This window comes from Danio rerio, chromosome 4 (genome assembly GCF_052040795.2).
Source record: "Danio rerio strain M-AB ecotype USA chromosome 4, GRCz13ab, whole genome shotgun sequence".
Lineage (NCBI taxonomy): Eukaryota > Metazoa > Chordata > Actinopteri > Cypriniformes > Danionidae > Danio > Danio rerio.
The window spans coordinates 25,903,959-25,922,766 of record NC_141024.2 but is presented as its reverse complement, the minus strand read 5'-3'; the positions used below and the strand labels follow the sequence as shown (position 1 = coordinate 25,922,766).

Below are 18,808 nucleotides of genomic sequence, written 5' to 3'. Positions count from 1 at the left end.
ATTTTCCAAAAGTTTGTGTATACTGTGGTTGTTTGGACACCACAACTGGAATTTTCACCTCGTGACATCAGCATGCGCACTGTTTTCTCCTCTGATTGGTCAACACGGCAACACACACCAAACGCTAAAAACATTTCCATTGACTTGTATGCAATTTACTTGTGAAATACACTTAATTCCTTATTTACTATGAACTCAGCAAACGTCATTATTGCCTCTTTTTGGTTTGGCGTGTCCTTGCCATGAATTCCAGTGCATTTTTGCATTTTCATGTGGACAGAATTATTATTTTTTTTTAATTTTTTTTATTTTTTTTTATGAAAGCAGGGAAAACTTTTTTATTTATTTATTTTTTATATAAAATACCTATGTGGACATGGCCTTAATATAGCCTAATGTAAGTGTTTAATTTAATTGGATTCAACCTTAAAATGTAAGGTAGCAATATATGTTATGGGAACTATAAGCACCCACGGTTTGATTAGCAATAATTTTAATTTTAACCATAATCATAATTTTTGAATCAGTGTTATCTTTGTTTTGTTGAAACAAATCATTTCAAGTTTAGTGCACCTAAGATTTCAATACAGTTTAATTAAACAATATTTAGCTGACTGAACTAAATGTTTTCAATGGGATACAATTAAAATGTCATGTACAATGAACTTGAAATGTTTTGTTGTAATAAAATGCAAGCTGCTTTTAGTGTGTGACGCCAATTCAAAGAGCCAACCAAAATCCACCACTGCGTTTCCTTAACAGACTTTTTTTTAGTACATTCAATTGAAACAATTCAGTAGAAAGAAAAAATATCATGCAAATCAAACAACAAACTAAGAATACCTCTGGGCAAAAACGAATGTCTTGAGGTAAGTATTTTGAATGATATATGAATAACAGTATGTAAATTTGTCGAATTACTAAAAGTAAAACTAAAAGATGAATTAAAGCTAATATATTTTAATAAATGTTTAATAAATAATATATATATATATATATATATATATATATATATATATATATATATATATATATATATATATATATAAAAACACAAAACAGTGAAAAAATAAATTTTTTATCAGTTTTAATAAAAAAAACATTTTAATTAATTAAAATGAAATCTAAATGTAAGTAAATGACAATTTCAATTAAGTTTTTATTACATTGGAAATAAAGTTAATCAATTTAGAGTACATATTGCATATTGTGAGGTATATATACAGTATTAGAGATGCGCGGATCAGTTGAAATGACACCCGAATCCACGGCTTAATACTGATCATCCAACCGCCACCCACCCGCACGTATAGTATAATAATTAATCATTTAATTCTTTGTTTTAGGCATGATGATAGGTCACCGTGGATATTAGCAGCAGATTCAGTGAGCTAATCTGTGCATCTCTGATAGTAATATAGCCTATTACGTTAATCTTAAAAGTTTTTAAAAGAACATTTATTTATAAAAACAAAAGTTTGTCTTTAGACAACATTTTCTTAATTTTCAAATAGATACATAAAGTAAAAATAAGATATATTAGCTTTTACAGATACAGGAACAAGATAACAAAAACCGTGCCATGCACTTCACATAAACAGCAGCTGTTATGTTTACTTGGCCCTTTTCTTTGCACTGTGCAAAAACAGAATAGCATCTACTGTGCCTGGATTCGGGCGATTCTACCTCGCCTCCAAAACGCGGCCAGCTGCACTGAATAAGCGTTCGCTCACACCGAATTCTCCTCGCGAGGCGCTGCAGTCATGGAAATAAGTGATCTTGTTTATCCCAGAACGATAGCAGATTTTCTTCTGATGACTCCTCTAACTGAAAGTTTGAACAGTAGGCTACTATTGCGCTTCATCCATTATTTTGTGTGTCTCATCTTTTCATTCAGCAAAGCCCACTCATTGCTTGTTCACTGGTCCACTGCCATGTCTCGCTACATCCACCCGCAACCGACCCGAAATTAATCATAATGTATTTTTTTATAACCCAACCCACCCGACCCATGGATTATCCGCAGCGCCCGTGGATATAACTGACATCCGCACAACACTAATATATATATATATTAGAGATGTATATTAATATTAATGTATATAGATTAGTGATATTAGTGATGTCTCCCCTTTTTTTCTTTTTTAAATATTTATTACTGTATGTTTTATAGTATGTCTGATAATATTTTTTCTTCTGGAGAAAGTCTTTGTTTTATTTTGGATAGAATAAAAGTAGTTTTTTAAAAAAAAAAAAAAAAAAACATTTTTAGGTCAAAATTATTAGCTCCGTAGGCTATTTTTTTTTTCGTTGTCTACAGAACAAACCATCATTATACAACAACTTCCCTAATTACCCTATCCTGCCTAGTTAACCTAATTAACCTAGTCAGGCCTTTAAATGTCTTTTTAAGCTGTATAGAAGTGTCTTGAAAAATATCTAGTCAAATATTATTTACTGTCATCATGGCAAATAGAAAACAAATCAGTTAGATTAATTATTAAATCAGTTATAAATAAATTAGTTATTAGAAACGAGTTATTAAAACTATTATGTTTAGAAATCTGTTGAAAAAAATCTTCTCTCTGTTAAACAGAAATTAGGGAAAAAATAAACAGGGGGGCTAATAATTCTGACTTCAACTATATATGGAATTAAAAATGTATAATTTGATGAGCCAGTTGTTTGGTAAGAGGCCATAACTATAAATAGTTAAATGCTAAATAATAAAAAAGACAGTACAGGCAGCGTAGGATGTTGATGAACTGTTTGAGTGAACGTGCCAGCCAACAAATGCATGATTTTTAAAGATAAAACTAATTTATAGAAGGTGATAAATGTGATAACCATGCTAATAACCCTGTAAACATGTGCGTGTGCCTCGTGAAGCATGTTAGACTAAGTAGCTTTACATACGACCTCTGAATCTGCCTTTACTTGCTGTGTCTCCTGCTACACAAATACATGCAAATACACACACACACACACACACACACACACACACACACACACACACACACACACACACACACACACACAATCTAACACATAGAACTGAGCAAACAGGCATGAGGAACAAGGAAGAAGATAATGTAAGAACAGTGGAGGAATGAAAGGAAGACGGTGTAAAAGAGAGTGATTTTGGATGAGGAGAAAGGAGAAAGAAGCAGAATAAGATAGAGAGACATGCATACAGACATGGGCGTAGATTTGGGCACAAAACTACCACATTTTTAGTGTACACCATTTACTCAACACTGAGGTACAAAACTGCTTTTTTTTTTCATCAAACACAAAGGGAAAGCTTTTGGAAAATGTCACTTTTTTCCCATGCACATAATGAATGGGGAACTGGCAAATAATAAACTTAAATGATAAAATAAAATAAAAAAATAATAAAATAAAATAAAATAAAATAAAAAATTACAAAATAAATAACAAACAATTAATAATAATATATAATAATTTAAATAAATATGCAAATAAGGAATTGGGGACTGGCTAATAACATAAAAGATAATTAAATTAAAAATTAAATAAAAATAAAAATATTATATAATAACAGACAATTAATAATAATATAAAATAATATATTACTAATTTTAATTTAATTTAATTTAAATATAAAGTAATAATTAACAAATAATTAATAATGATATAATAATCAAAATAAACATTAAAAACATAATAAAAGAAGCTCATAGCACTTGTGTGCAGTCTTCCAATTGTTAAGTAAAATTGTTAACACCTTTATCGAACAAATTGTTTGAAACTAAGTAAAATAATTGTGGTCTGTTAATATTCTTATGAAGCTAAATGTTCAGTCTTTGAACAGTATTTATAACACTGTGGCCTAAAAAGGTAATAAAACAAAAACAAAACAAAACGAACAAACAAGCAAGCGATAAAAATAAAATAACATAAAATGAAATAAAAAATAATAATAATAAATTTATTATTAAATTTATCCCTTGGCATTTTGTTTTCCTATTTATTTATTTATATAAAAAGATACTGATGGCCTAAGAGTGTGTAAATTAACAGCATAATTAAATTTTTTATCTTATTTATTTTATTTTTTATTTTTAAATAAAGGCTTAAATATATTTATTATATATTTAAATATATTTAGTTATTAAAAATAAAGGTCAAACAAATGAGAATAGAAAAAGCGCAATCAAGAATTTTAGTACATTTTGTCCTCTTATTAAAGTCGCTTAGACATTCTCCAGATGTTCTCATTTTGTGTTTCATTGAAAGAGGAACGTGAAATACTTCTCTAGCACTAAATTCTGAGCACAATGTTACTTTGTATAACTAGCGCTTCTTGTGTGTATTGCCTCCTTTTGTTAAATGCTTCAAGTGCAAGTCGCTTTGGACAAAAGCATGCTAAATGACTAAATGTAAATGTTATGTCTAGGTTACATATTTTGTTTTGATGCATTCATAATAGGTTTACACCTATCCTACTTGATTGATATATTTAAATCTCTTCATGATTGTTTTGAAGTGTACAAGTTTTAAAGGAAGGAAAGGAGTGTCCTATTTAAAAAAATGTGTCTTCATAGTCTTTTTCTCCTGATTGTGAGTAAATGATGACTGCTTCTTTGATTTACACAGGATTAAAGCCAAAGCAGTGCCCTTGGTCTGAAAGAGGAGAGGACAGAGAGGAGAATAGATTCAGCTTACCTGCTCTGAGGTAAACGTTATCTGAGAAATAAACACACAGGAACAGAGATGACCAACAGATACACACTGACTGAACACACACACACACACACGCACACACACATTACTGATGACATTTATTATTACAAACTGTAGCCATTTTTCAGTTACGCTTTAAGGTAGTGTTATTCATTCATTTTCTGTCAGCTTAGTCACTTTATTCATCAGGGGTCATCATCAACTGCCAACTTCTCCAGCATATGTTTTACACAGCAGATGCCCTTCCAATTTTTCAGATACACTTTAAGGTGGTATTAGTTAATGCATTTACTAATATGAACAAACAATGAACAATATATTAATTACATTATATTAATAGTAATTGTAATAAAGTTCACGGCCCTTTGGCCGCCGGGAAGAAGGAGGCAGAGAACCGACGCAGGTTTAAATTATTTATTAATAACAGTAACGGCAACTCCTCACAGAGACTGTCGTCTAAACCAAAACAAACGGACGGCAGCTCCGTGTCAAACTGAAAGCAAAAGTAAAATATTTCCGGCCGCGGTCCTCTCTCGGCTTCCTCTGCCATCGTTCCTCCTTTTATAGTCCTGAGCTCCTTCCGTGGCATTCGAGGCCGGTGTGCTCCGCAGGTGCATCAACTTACGCGGCGGCCTCATTCCGTTCCCACGGCTCTCGGCCATGCCCCCTCGCCACAGTAATATTTATCTTTGTTAACATTATTTAATGTAAATGAAATTGTTCATTCTTAACTCACGGTGCACTAATGTTAAAAAGCAAGAATTTGTATTTTAATAAAGCATTTGTAAATGCTCAACTCTGATTAATAAATGCTGTATTGTTCATGTTAGTAAATACATTAATGCATCCTTATTGTAAAGTGTGACCCCTTTTACCTAACTTTAATGTACAACCGAAAACTTTTAATCGCATTGAAATGTGAAAGTGAAAAAATAAAGGTGTTTGATTGTTAGTATCAATATAAATACGTTGTCTGCAAGCCAGACGGCTCCAATACAATGTCAAAGTTCACATTTAAAAACATAAAAGTATTAAAAATTTGCAGTTTCTCACTTCCACCAAAATAATGAATGATTTTTTTCTGATGTCACCTCGTACTTTTTATTTTTTTATTTTTAAAGTTTGTTTTTTTAATTCATTTTTATATTTTAATCATATTTCTTTATTTATTTGTTAGGTAATATGGAATCGTGATTGTTTTAATATTTTGTTTTGTTGTGCTACATTTACTGTTTTTAATCACTTTAGACTGTTTTTTTAATCACATCTGTGAAATCAAAATAAACTCTTACTGCTAGAGCTATGATAAAAACGAAAGGCTATTGCTGTTTATTTTTAAAAAACGGGAGTAGCTACTATATGTTCCGCCTTTGTCTTAATGTTTTAGTAGACTTTTCGTCAAACGTTGAATATATTAGATTTTTATATGTGAGGGTTTGGGTTAAGAATTGGGGCGGGAGTGGACATGCAATTTAATGAATAATATAAATAATTCTCATTATAATTACCATGAAGGTTAATGTCGAGATTATTAAAATACGATTAATAGGTAATTACGTAAATATTACAAAAAATCTCTTTAACTTCCTGCCACAGCTGTATTCCTTCTAGCAGCCTTGATTCTAATGGTCTAAAAATCAATCCTATGATAGTTGCACATACACACACATACACAAAAAATCAATCAGACATGGTAAAACAACCTTAATTCTCGGCTATTCTTTTAATGCTTTTGTAGACACTATAAATCTAATTAATGAGGTTCAGTCACATTTGCACGAGTCCTTTCATTTAGTCATATTTCTTGTTGCACTCAGTTAAATGATCTTTGCTAGTGTAAATGGGTTATGATGACAGTAGTTTTCCATAAACCATTTGATTAAATGCTGAAGAACTGGAGTGTTGGCATTTGGTAATTTGCTGTCAGCACACATGACATTACAGCAATACTTTGCAGAATTATGCAAATATATAGTGATGTCATCATTTAATATAAATCAGGGGTTTTCAAATATATATAAAGTGTTTAATATGTTTTACAAATTTTATTAATTTATTTATTTTTTGTTTTTGACTCATTTAAAAAATTTAAATGGAGGTTGAAATATTATTCATTTAAGTTTTCAAATAAATAAATGCAGAAATGCAGAAATATATTGAGTAGAACAATTCTATCATGTAAATTCAATAAATTGTTTATTTTAAATAATCAATTTACAATAGAATCATAAAAATATTTATAACTTTATACAATTTTAACTAATCATAATAAGTTAAGGAGATTATTTAGCTATCAGTCAACGATTACATTTGTTTCCTGTATTTCCCAGTAAATCTGTTTAAAAATTTTATTTATATTATTTGTCAGGCTGTGATGTAAACTAAAGCCTATTGGCTGTGATTAAAAGGGAATGTAGTGATTTAAGTAAGCTCCACCCCGTCTTCCTGACCACAATGTAAACTACACACAACCCAAATTAAACTACACCCATCAAATAATTTGTGCAAAATAGCATTACCATTTTATTTTGGAGGTTATTTCAACAGAAACGAGAACTTTCCTTGAAATATAATGTGGTTTTTTTTGGGTTTCTAGAGATTATTGATGGTGTTTACTTGTCAAACTGCATCTTATCTTGAAAATGCAAACACAGATTGTATCTGTTCTTCTGAAAACTCTTTTTTTTACACAGACACACAAAAAAAGCAAGCAGACTTGACAGTATAATAGGACTTTAACCTACTAGCTTTAAGCTTAAGCGGACTTATATTACATTTTAAAAAATGCTTACTCAGAATTTTTGTCTTGTTTCTACTGTAGTTCAAATATCTGAACATTCTTGAATCAAGAAGCATTTTCTAGACGAGTAAAAAAATTGTTTCCATTCAAATTTAAGTGATTTTTTTTTCCTTAAAACAAGCAAAATAATCTTAAGAACAATTATTACGAAGATAATTTTGTTTGTTTAAGGAAAAACAAACAAGAATTTAGATTTTCATTTATTATTTGTTATAATTTTGACTTTGGACTAGAAAGATGAAATCTTCACATCACACCGTAGTCAACATTCCAAGTGAATCAAAATGTTTTTTTGTAAATTATCCCAGGTCAACACTGGCCATTTTTCAAACTTTGTTGTATAAGGTGATGATTCACTTCAAATGTTGTCTTCTGTATGATGTACAAAACTGCACTTACACGTAAACTTACAGTGCTTTACTTTATGTACATTTAAAGTCCCAATGATATCTAAATATTTTTTAGATGCTAGTATCGCTGTTAGTCTATATTTAGAATATGTATAAGCTATTCTGCTCTAAAATGGTGACAAAATTCACATTTAGAAAAAATAATCATTCAAACTCGCATTTTTTACTTCCGCCTAAATGTATTTTTTTGACATCACTTTATACTTCAGTTTCTCATCAAATCTTTTGACCAATCCTATGCTCTTTACTATCTGACATGCCCCACCCCCTTCTCAATGATTTTCATTAGCTTTTTTTATTTGATGCGCTCCAGCTCAGTCCCTCTCACGGGCAGAGCAATGATAAAAAACAAAACACTATTGGCTGTCCTTTTAAAATGGTAGGAGCATACAATCATGTCCCACCCTGTCAACATGTTAAATTTAAAATTATGTCAAACATGGAACAAAAATGCACATTTCAAAGCACTTCACAGGACCTTTAGAGAAAGAAAATATTCGTGATTATAACAGCAAGCATTACACAAATGAACATGCCCCTATACTGACACTGAGGGGGAAAATTTTTAAAGTCATTATTCTTGTTTTATGTGTGCGCAACAATCTCGCAGATTGATTATTTACGATTGAATCACTGAAGGGAAATGGTTTGTTTAGAGGATGTGATTTCATGTTTTTCTGAGCTTTGAATGAGTCGGGAGATTTATACTTTCGACTGCGTGTGCACCTCACGAAACAGACGAGGCTTTTATACTTGACTCGTTTGTGATTGCGATATTCTTTAAAACGACAGGGGGCAGTTAAATCAAGCAATCAGGAAATTTCCGGAACTACGTCATATCATTAATATTATTGAAGATTTTTAAACTATTTATTTTTATTCATTATTTTAATAAGTATAAAGAATATTATAACCATTCAAGATTTTTTTTAAATCAAATTTTGATGCATCACTTGCTTTTGTTCATATCTTGAACAGTTTTACTTTTATTTTTTTTATTTAGCCCGCTCCACAAATGACACATTACTGTCTGGCTAGTTTCTGACATCTACTTATATGCTAAAAAGGCAATAATGGTTCAGCATTCCAGACCATGCACCAATGAAGCCTAGAGAAACAGGGCATCAGTATATTGTTAACCGATAGGTTTTCTTTTCCAGATATCAAAGAAATAATAGTTCTGTAACTATTAAATTCAAAATTGGGTCACACTTTACAATAAGGTTCATTAGTTAATGTTAATTAATGCATTTACTAACATGAACAAACAATGAACAATACATTTACTACCGTATTTGTTCATGTTAGTTAACGTTAGTTAATGAAAATACAGTAGCTCATTTTTAGTTCATGTTAACTCATGGTGCATTAACTAATGTTAAAAACCATGGACTTGGATGTTAATAATGCATTAGTAAATATTCAATTATGATTAATAAATGCTGTACATGTGTTGTGCATGATTAGTTCATGTTAGTAAATGCATTAACTAATGAACCTTATTGTAAAGTGTTACCCAAAATTGTAATATATACATGTGTAAAACCTATGGATGGTGTAAAAACATTTTCTTTAATATTAAAACTACCCGTGTCTCCACTTTTGCCATGACCCTTCTTTTTGGTTTGACTAAACATATCCCTCAGGTTTTTCCAATCTTTTGCAAAAACTTTTCTCCTTTCCCACGGCTGTTGCAATTTCTAGCCAAGATTTATTGCTCATCTGGTTATGCCAGCCTGATCTCATGAGAAAATATAAGTATTTTATGTTTTGGCAGTTAAGTGGCTAATTTGTATGAATTTGTACGATTTTAAAAAAGAGGCGTGGCACCAAACACCACCTCTAACCCCAACCGTCATTGGGTGATGAGCAAATCGTAATAAATTGTATGAATTAGATTGTACGAATTCATTCGAATTAGCCACTACATAAAAAAGTTACAAATTAGCGTGAGATTGTGTTGTTTATTCCTATGATCATGCATGGGCGGATCATAAAGATGTCTGTACAGGCATACCTGTTTCAGACAAAAACTTTTCAAAATGATTCATATTCAAGTCAAATCAAATGTGGCGCTTTTGATTTGACTTTTTTTGGGTGAACTAACCCTTAAAATTCCTTTAAAAACCCTTTAAAATTCTAATAGATTCTGACCGGCTGTCAGGAAAAAAAATAATGAAATGAATGAAAGTGATCCCAAAGATATAGTTTCTCAATATCTTTCTTGATATTGCTTGGGTCTGAACTTTACTGTTGTTTAACACCCAGAACGTTTTTTTTAAGAATTATTATTTTTAAATTGTTATGTTCATAGATATTGCGCCTGATGCGAAAGGCCCTTTACACAATATATTCACACGTCGTCGCCAAACCAACTTACATAAGACATGTTGAAACAATTTGCGTTTATGTTAATATTGTGCCAAACCTCAAGGTCAGCATTGCTTGTTATTGTTGTTAAAGTTTAAAATAACACTTTCTCTTAACACATTATCTTTCTGGTTCAAGACTAAATAATCTTTTCTAATATGAGCGAAACTGGTATGGCCAGATTCTTCTCTGAAGGGTTTAACAAATGATCAAGCTACCGGAACCATTACTTGTTTTTTGTGAACTGGCTCTCACAGATGTTAAGACCTATAATCTTTAGTGAATGCTGGGTTTGGAGAAGATCATGACACTGTAACCTGTTATAACCTGTTCTTCTTTAAGTCAGTTATATATGGCATTGTATTTTTGGATTAAACATGAATTTATGAATTTAATAATATTTTTTTTTTATGTAACCCTAAAAGTTGAAGTTGTACAGTTAAAATGGTGTAGATTTGGCATGGACCAGGGGGAAATGTCCCCACCAATATCCACCAATTACTGAAATGCCCCTACCAATACTTTAATCGACATCAAAATAAAGTAATGCTCCATCAGCTCTTAACCTATGCACCAACTCAAGTTCGCTACAAGTTCACCATAATACTATTAACCAAGGCAGTGCAATTAATTAAAATTCAGTTTTGATTTTGGCCTGCATGATTATGAAAAACAGTAACCGGGATAAAACAGTTAAATTGTGTCACACACCTCTCTAAATCTCTCTACATTCATACCTCCTCAAAGCCCGACTGCAATAAAATCACATAAATTGACTTTTGCAGCATGGGACGAGATTGTTGTTTGTATTATTAACTGTTTATTTTATATTATTAAGTACTTTAATTATGTTTATAAAAGTGCAAAACATAATTTGTGCTGTTTCAATGCATGCACTCTAGTGATGTATGTCCCCACCAATGTCAAGAGGGAATCTACACCCTTGTACAGTCATTTTAGGCCCAATTATTAAATTAGAACTTTTTTCAAATAGTTTCCGATTGCTCTTTAATGAAGAGAAGTTTTTATGAGCACATTTTTAAATATGATAGCTTTAGTAACTAACTTCTAATATCTAAATTATTTTGTCTTGCGCATGATGACAGTAAATAATATTTTATTAGTCATTTTCAAGATAATAGCATTCAGTTTAAAGTGTCATTTAAAGGCTTAACTATGTTAATTAGGTTGATTAGGCAAGTCATTTGACAACAGTGGTTTGTTCTGTAGGCAAAAAAAAATTTCTAAAGGGGGCTAATAATTTTGACTCCAAAATTTGTTTTAAAAAATAAATTAAATGATTTTGTTCTAGCCAGAATAAAATAATTATAAGACAATTAAGGCCCTTAAAAGGTATTAAAGTCTTAATCGTGTTTTTTACAACGTCTTAAAATTAGTTCAAGCATTGTCCAAAGATTTTGACTCCCCAAAAAAAGTATAAATATATTTATTTTCCTCCTAATGTTACCAATGGCGTGCTTGAAGTCACGTAATTTGCAACAAACACAGGAAGGTGATGTGATGCTCTCTACATATTGTATAGCAAAACCATAGGGCAAAACAGACAGCAAAATGGGAAAATGTAAGTTTGTGTAACCCTGGTTGGAGAAAGACGAGCTTAAACAATGGCTGAAGCCTGTCACAGAAAACAACTGCATTATTTATTCTTTCAAGCTTTGTTTCTTCTGAGCTTATTTTAGTTCTGTTGCGTGGTTGTACTTCATTGATTTATTTAACTACAACTGTTTATTAACAACTGTTTATTAAGTTAAAGGTTTGATACTGATTAAAACCTAAAGTGGCGATAACGTCTTAAAATATTCTGAGAAGGTCTTTGAAAAGTCTTTGAAAGGTATTGAAATGACCTTTTAGGATTCCTGCATATACCCTGAATAGTTGGATAAATATTATTTAATGATACGCTGTTATAAAAAAAAAAAAAAACAAGTGTAGGAGCATAATTCACATGAATAACGGATCAGTTTAGTCAGCTACCAAGCACAGATCATTAAAAATCCCCTTTTTCTGGTCTTGATTTTGAACAAAACTGCAATCGATAACATAATATCGTACTATATTTTAGTAGCCATATTGTGTTTTTTTGTCACAAAAATTATTTATAAAAAAAAAAGAGATTGAAGATGTGGTCCATGTAAATTTATTTATTTGCTCAATACTTACTGTATTTATCAACTTATATATCATTCCTTAACCTAAACTTTACTTGTTTTCACTTTAAACAAACAAACAAAAAAACATGATTATCACAGACCAAATTGAGTGTAACAATAATTAACAAAAGTCTTATAATCGTATTAAGGTCAAGAATCATTTGATGACTTGTATTAAAAGTCTTCTTTCTTTCTTTCTTTCTTTCTTTCTTTCTTTCTTTCTTTCTTTCTTTCTTTCTTTCTTTAGTATATTATAACTGCTGCTGCTTGTGGTGTCACATTCAGCCTGTGTTTATTTTATTTTTCAATCACTTCTAGCTTGTTCCTCCAGTGACCTGTTTCCACGTGTTCCTTTCAGTCATTTGCTCAATAGTTATTCATTTAACAATCTCATCTGTCAGCCTTTGAGTTCATTATCAATGTGTATTTAAGCTCCTTGTTCTCATTTGTATCCGATCCAGTATTGTTTGAACATCAATGTTAAAGTGCTCATGTTACTTATACTCTCATCTCAGTCGATTTATAATTAAAAGACTACACTGTTGTATATGTATATATATATATATATATATATATTTTTTTTTTTTTTTTTTTTTTTTTTTTTTAAGAAGCTCATGTGATTTAATAAAATGATTCTGTGAGGCTAGAAAAAAATGCTATATTAAAAAATTAAGTTACTTTTAAAGGAAAGATTAAAATGAAGAAAAAAAGTGTTTGTTTTTACTTTATTCAAGCGCGTAGATATTAAAACATAAACTCCACTATTATACGTAAAATTGTATTTTAATTGGAATTGCTTATGTTTACATTTGATTAAAAACCAAGCAAGTCCTACTAAGCTTACTAACACTGGTGTTTCCATTATGCTTTGGAGCATTTAGCTTTCCCTGACTAATTTACAATTGTACTTTACTCAATATCGCACATCCATTCATTGACTGTTAACATAATTGTGTATTGTGTACCACATATTTATGTTTGTTTAGTATCATAAACTTATCATATATATTGTAACAATACATTTATTGTCTTTTTTGTTTACTAATATTTGTAATAGAGGAAAACCCCTTTGAATGGCAGAACAATACTTTAAATAGCAAAGTAAATTTTAATTGATTAAAAACAACACAACAAACAATAACTTAAGTAAATATTATTTAAAGAGACAGTTTACCCCAAAATTATATTTATTTACTATTTATTCGCTGTGAAGTGGTTCCAATCCTTTGAGTTTTCTCTCTTCTGTTGAACACAGAAGAATATATTTTGAAATCCTCTGGCCATTGACTTCCATAGTATGAAAAGCACGTGTTGTATGTTCAACAGAAGAAAGAAACTCAAACAGGTTTAAAACAAGTAAAGGGAGAGTAAATTGACAGATTTTTCATTTTGGTTGAACTATCCCTTTAATTCAATAAAAACATTGTAAAAACTTGCCAAATTTTAACTTTTTTCAGTGTGTGGTAGAAATAAACATTTCAAAACGAATTCTAAATTCAGTTCTAATTTCCAGCAAATGAATAAATGAACAATAAATAACGAAGTGTGCTCAGAAAACTCCAAACACACGTCCTGTACTTTTGCCCCATATGGTGATGCAGACATCTCCAAAACCCGACAGATAAATCTAAACTTGTTGTTATTAAAACAATTATAAATATGCTTATAATAAACAATACTGCTAATAATAATAGTAACATTATACAAATGCAAATTGTCATGAATAAACTGAAAAAAGGCATGGAGGCATGAAGAAGACATGGAGGTAGTGGTTTATATATTTATATATAGAACATAATAAATTTTGTAACGTTTTAATCCTTTGATTTTTTAAATATGTAAAGATATTTGTAAATTGCTTTACATCCTGTGTGTATTAAGCAATGTGTAAGCATTTGAACCTGCATGGGCGCATAACTAATGCCCTCTGCGCTGGAGTATAGACCTGCTTTTAGATTGTCAGTGACGCAGTCTATTTCAGTTCTTTAAAATAGCAACGCGCCAACAATACACCTTAACACACCTCTATTTTAGACCAGCACACCCATGAGTCCACAAAGTGGAGCAAATGGATTTGCTATTTAAACAACGTGGTGCAAAATGTAAAGTTTAGGGTTGCACTGGTCTGAAAATAGCAAAAAGTCTTGCCAAATGCTTGTTGTGCCTTATTATATATCAGGGCCCATGATATTGCATAAAAATAGTCACTTCCAACATTTTGGTTATCACATTATTTCTTTAACTTCATGACTTTTTCATGCGCATGACTGAATATACTCAGTAAATATGTTTCCACTGTGGTTTCCATCACACATTTTTCTTACCGAATAAACAGTTTACACTACTCAGTGGTGCATCTAACTTTTTATGCAAATTTATAAAAATGTATGTGCATTTTGGTTTTTCCATTAACCTTTTTTATGCAATCATAGAAGTATAACATTTCCAACAATGTCACTTTTAAGTTTTGTTGCCAGTAAAATGGAAGCCTGTTAACAAAGAATGCAAGCTTAATGGCACTGAAATTAAATACTGCAATTTTAATAGCTTTAAATGGGGGCACTTTTGTTCTGGAGGTCCTAGCAATTTTTTTTTTTATTTTTTTTTTCTAAGAGGTCAAATTATTAAAAGTGAATTGAAAATGCAAAAAAAAAATCTGCATTAACACAGACAAAATGATCACAAAAATTAATGAAAAAGATGGATTCACAAGGGTTAAAAGTGTATATAGTTCATCAGAAAAAAACAGTAACCTCATTCCAGTTCCAAAGAACCATTCCAATCGTTGGCAGAAGATAATCCACTTAAGATAAAACCTAAAAACCTTTCAGTTGTTACACATGCTACACTCAATGACATCTCATAGTGCTAACAAACAATTCCTACCAGAGCATTGTGTATTTCCACAAGCGCCTGCTCTCTTTGTTTGATTGACATAAGTATTTAAACCCTTTGCATTGTTGATTAAATATGTGTGTGTGTTTGTGTGTGTGTGTTTGAATGTCATTGGTTGAGATGAGGAGGGACTGTTTTAACATGATCTTTATCTGTGTTCGAATAGACGTGTTTCTCGAACTTAGTTTGCACCTTACCTTCCGGTGGTTGAAGTGTTTTGTCGTTTTGCGCACACCAGCCGACTGGATGAAGTTCGGCTGTCATGACGTCACACCAGAAGTCAGCCTTGCGGTCTTCACCATAGCCACAGTAGCGTAACAGTAGCAGCTGACCACATGTGGTTATGATGGTGGCCACCCAGTATGTGTCCACGGTGCCTTTATTGGCCACTTCTAGCTTCATTCCTGGCTGAAAACTGCTCTGAAGACTGAGCTCCACCTGTATGTACAATCAGATGGGATGATGTTAAAGGCTGGGTTGTTTTAATCGAACTTCGAGTAAAATATGGACATACACAGTGGTTTTTACCATTTTAAGTTGATTGAACATAAAACAATTAATAGACAGTAAGTTAGAAGTTGGATTTAGGTTTTGAATAGAATTAGTGATGCAGAACAAGATCATACTTTATAACTACTAATAAACATTAATATCTAATATGCAAGTAATTAGCTAGTAGTTAATAGCTTGAATTGTGATCTAAAGTGTCACCCAAAATTGCCCTAAGACATGAATAGGTGTTGTTTAATAGTTTTATGAAAACCTTGAGGGATTTTATCCACTTCCAAATAAAATAATAATTAAGAGTTTTTTTTTGTTTACAGACACCTCATATGGTTTAATTACTGCATTTTACCACTCCATATGTCATACAGGTGCATTGTCACAGATTGTAAAAGTAGTTGAGAGTTGAAAGTACGCTGAACCAGTTTTTTTACATAGTTAAAAAATTATATTAAAGGTCTAAAGCTGGAAACACAAATGAAAAGTGTAGCTCGATTTTTCTGCCAAGTTTTTTTTTTTATATTTTTTTTATTTATATATATATATTTTTAATGGGTAGATCTTGCCTTTCAGCAAGGCAGAGGTAAGGGATCTTGGACTAAAAAAGGCTGGCGACCATTGATCTAAATTGAACTAAAGTCAGCTTGTTTTTGTTTTTTTGTACATGTCTCAAATGGTTTTACTTATTGACCCAAATTTTTCGATCAACATTTCAGTAGCAGCCCAACTCAGTATCAAACCTAACCTGTATTTCATGTTGTCCTGGTTGTATTTGTAACGTTGCTCATAATGTTGAAAATGAAACACAATAATGTGCCCTTGTTGGAACCAGTCCAATTGTGTGGTTTTTACAGTGAGCTTTATTTATTTATTTATTTTTTGTCAAAATTAACAGCAAATATTCATTCAAGGGTTTGGGGACAGCATGTTTGATTGATTAAAGAATTAATAAATAATCAAAAAATGTATCGATGAATGACTATTAAATTAATTAATTGGTGATTTATTGATGATTAAAAATTATTGATTGATTGATTGATTAATTGATTGATTGATTGTTTAAAAAGTTTTTTATGGTCACCAAGGCTGCATTTATAATCCAAACATTTGACTAAAACTTTCAAGTTGGGAAATATTACAGTTTATTAAAATCAGTTTTTATTTTAATACAATCGAAAATATACGTTCTTCCAATGATGTAAAAACAGAATTTTCAGCATTATTACTCCAATGTTACATGATCCTTAAGAAATAATTTTAACATGCTGAGGAAACTTTTTTATTTATAAAGTTTATTCTTTATAACGTTTATTCTTTACAAAGTGTAACTCAATTTGACATCACTGAAATAGAATTGCAGATTGGGACAATGTGCATCCCTTCTCCTTTTTAGTAACCAGGCTCAATAAAATTATGTGCCTCTGCCTGCATTTTTCCAAAACATAAAACATGTTTATCTGGGTACATTTCATTGTAGTTTGAGATGACAAATTCTCTAGAGATGTTACTAATAGAATGTTTATATACACCGTTCCCGCATTATTTGCGTCAGTTACATTCTAAAAATAACCCGCAATAGGTGAAATAGTAAAGTAGTCAGCTTTGTTTTATACAATTATAGATGTTTTTAGGCCGTAAACCCCTCACTACACACTTTATACACTTTTCTCAGACAGACAATAACATTTTCACACTTTTCTCTTTTGTTTAAACACTCTCAAAATTCAAAAGTAGATATGCATACTTTTATATTCATTTATTAAAAGAATTGTGTGTGAGTGCGCGAGCTCTCACATGTCTAAATGAAGTGTGAGGGGCAGCAGTGGCTCCAGTATCCTCAAGATATTCTTCCCAGTTGAAATCTACCTCCTCTTCTCCACAATCCATGCTTGCTAGAAGAGAGAGAGAGACAGAGCAAATAAGTTTGTGTCAGCATATTAAAATTTCTTGTTGTTTTTTTCATACATGTATTGTGGCTAGATATTATGATGAAACATAAATGAAACCTATTCCGTGCAAGTACATGAAGCCATTTCTAAATAGCTGGGTTTTGTGTGTCATTGCAAAATGTACAAAATTCTTAATCCACAATATCACTATTGCTATAGTGTGCAAAATATAACATCACTTCTACTATAGAAAGATTTGTGGATCATTTTCAACTAAAAACCAAAGACTTTGTATGCACTTTGGCCGCTTATTTGCATACATGACAACTGTTGTTCTGGGGGCACACTTTTAAAATTGGCTGTCAAAGTGTATGTTTTTTTTTTAAACGATACCATTATAAATTATGTGTAACTGCAAAAACACGGAGTACTGTGACATTATTATTGAATGTGTGTGTGTGAAGCAATATAATATGCACAAAAAATATTGGGCTTTTTCTCTAAAAAACTTGTTACTCTACCCCGTTTAAAGCATCATTATGGACGTTTTCACGTTATAACTAACGTGGCTCAAACGATGGATCTGCAACAAAACAATAATGGTTTTGGGAAAAACTCGTCACTACATAGTTCTTTTCCCAAATGATGCATATTTCGTTTTTTGGGAAATGCACCTCTAGTTAAGAATATTAAACTGACATCAAACTGACGTCATCAGAGAAGAACCAGCACTACAAACACAGAAGCAAATGTTCAGACTTTGATTGAAGTTTAGCAAAACAAACTTTTTTTTACTGAACTCACTTCTTTATTTTTTCACCTAAAGAACAACAATGTGCACTAGTGAAATAAATACTGTAAATTTGGATTTCACATGGATTTTAAAAAGTAATCTGTCATCCACTTCACTAATTTTGCAGGGTGACGCAAATGCACTGAAGCGTTTTGATGAGCAAACACAAGAAATATTCATAAACTTGCAAGTGCAGCATTCCCTTTTCTCCCACATCTCCCTCTCTCTCTCTCTCTCTCTCTCTCTCTCTCTCTCTCTCTCTCTCTCTC

The 18,808-nt window shown here is 31.3% G+C and overlaps 2 protein-coding genes across 11 annotated transcripts in view; one reads left to right on the top strand and one right to left on the bottom strand.

The window, feature by feature from the left end:
* tmem110l (transmembrane protein 110, like) overlaps window positions 1-18,808 on the top strand; it is a 211,658-nt gene that overhangs the window by 144,768 nt on the left and 48,082 nt on the right. For all 6 annotated transcript variants that reach the window (XM_087246218.2, XM_087246221.2, XM_087246220.2 and 3 more), the window contains one exon: window positions 4,621-4,699. The gene's annotated coding sequence lies outside the window, so the exon portion shown is untranslated. The remainder of the gene's footprint in view (window positions 1-4,620; window positions 4,700-18,808) is intronic.
* Window positions 1-18,808, bottom strand: part of sfmbt2 (Scm like with four mbt domains 2) — a 78,129-nt gene that overhangs the window by 45,062 nt on the left and 14,259 nt on the right. For 2 of the 5 annotated variants that reach the window (XR_015942426.1, XM_087248293.2), the window contains exons 2-4: window positions 17,652-17,749; window positions 15,551-15,791; window positions 4,690-4,710 (exon numbers count right to left, since the gene is read on the bottom strand). Coding sequence is in view for 3 of the 5 variants with exons in the window: in XM_087248293.2 (XP_087104419.2) it covers window positions 4,690-4,710; window positions 15,551-15,791; window positions 17,652-17,744 (355 nt within the window). In the remaining 2 variants the exon portion in view is untranslated. Of the gene's footprint in view, window positions 1-4,689; window positions 4,711-15,550; window positions 15,792-17,651; window positions 18,790-18,808 lie in introns of all 5 variants that reach the window. The other 3 variants (XR_015942427.1, XM_087248294.2, XM_088649976.1) reach the window with 2 other exon arrangements.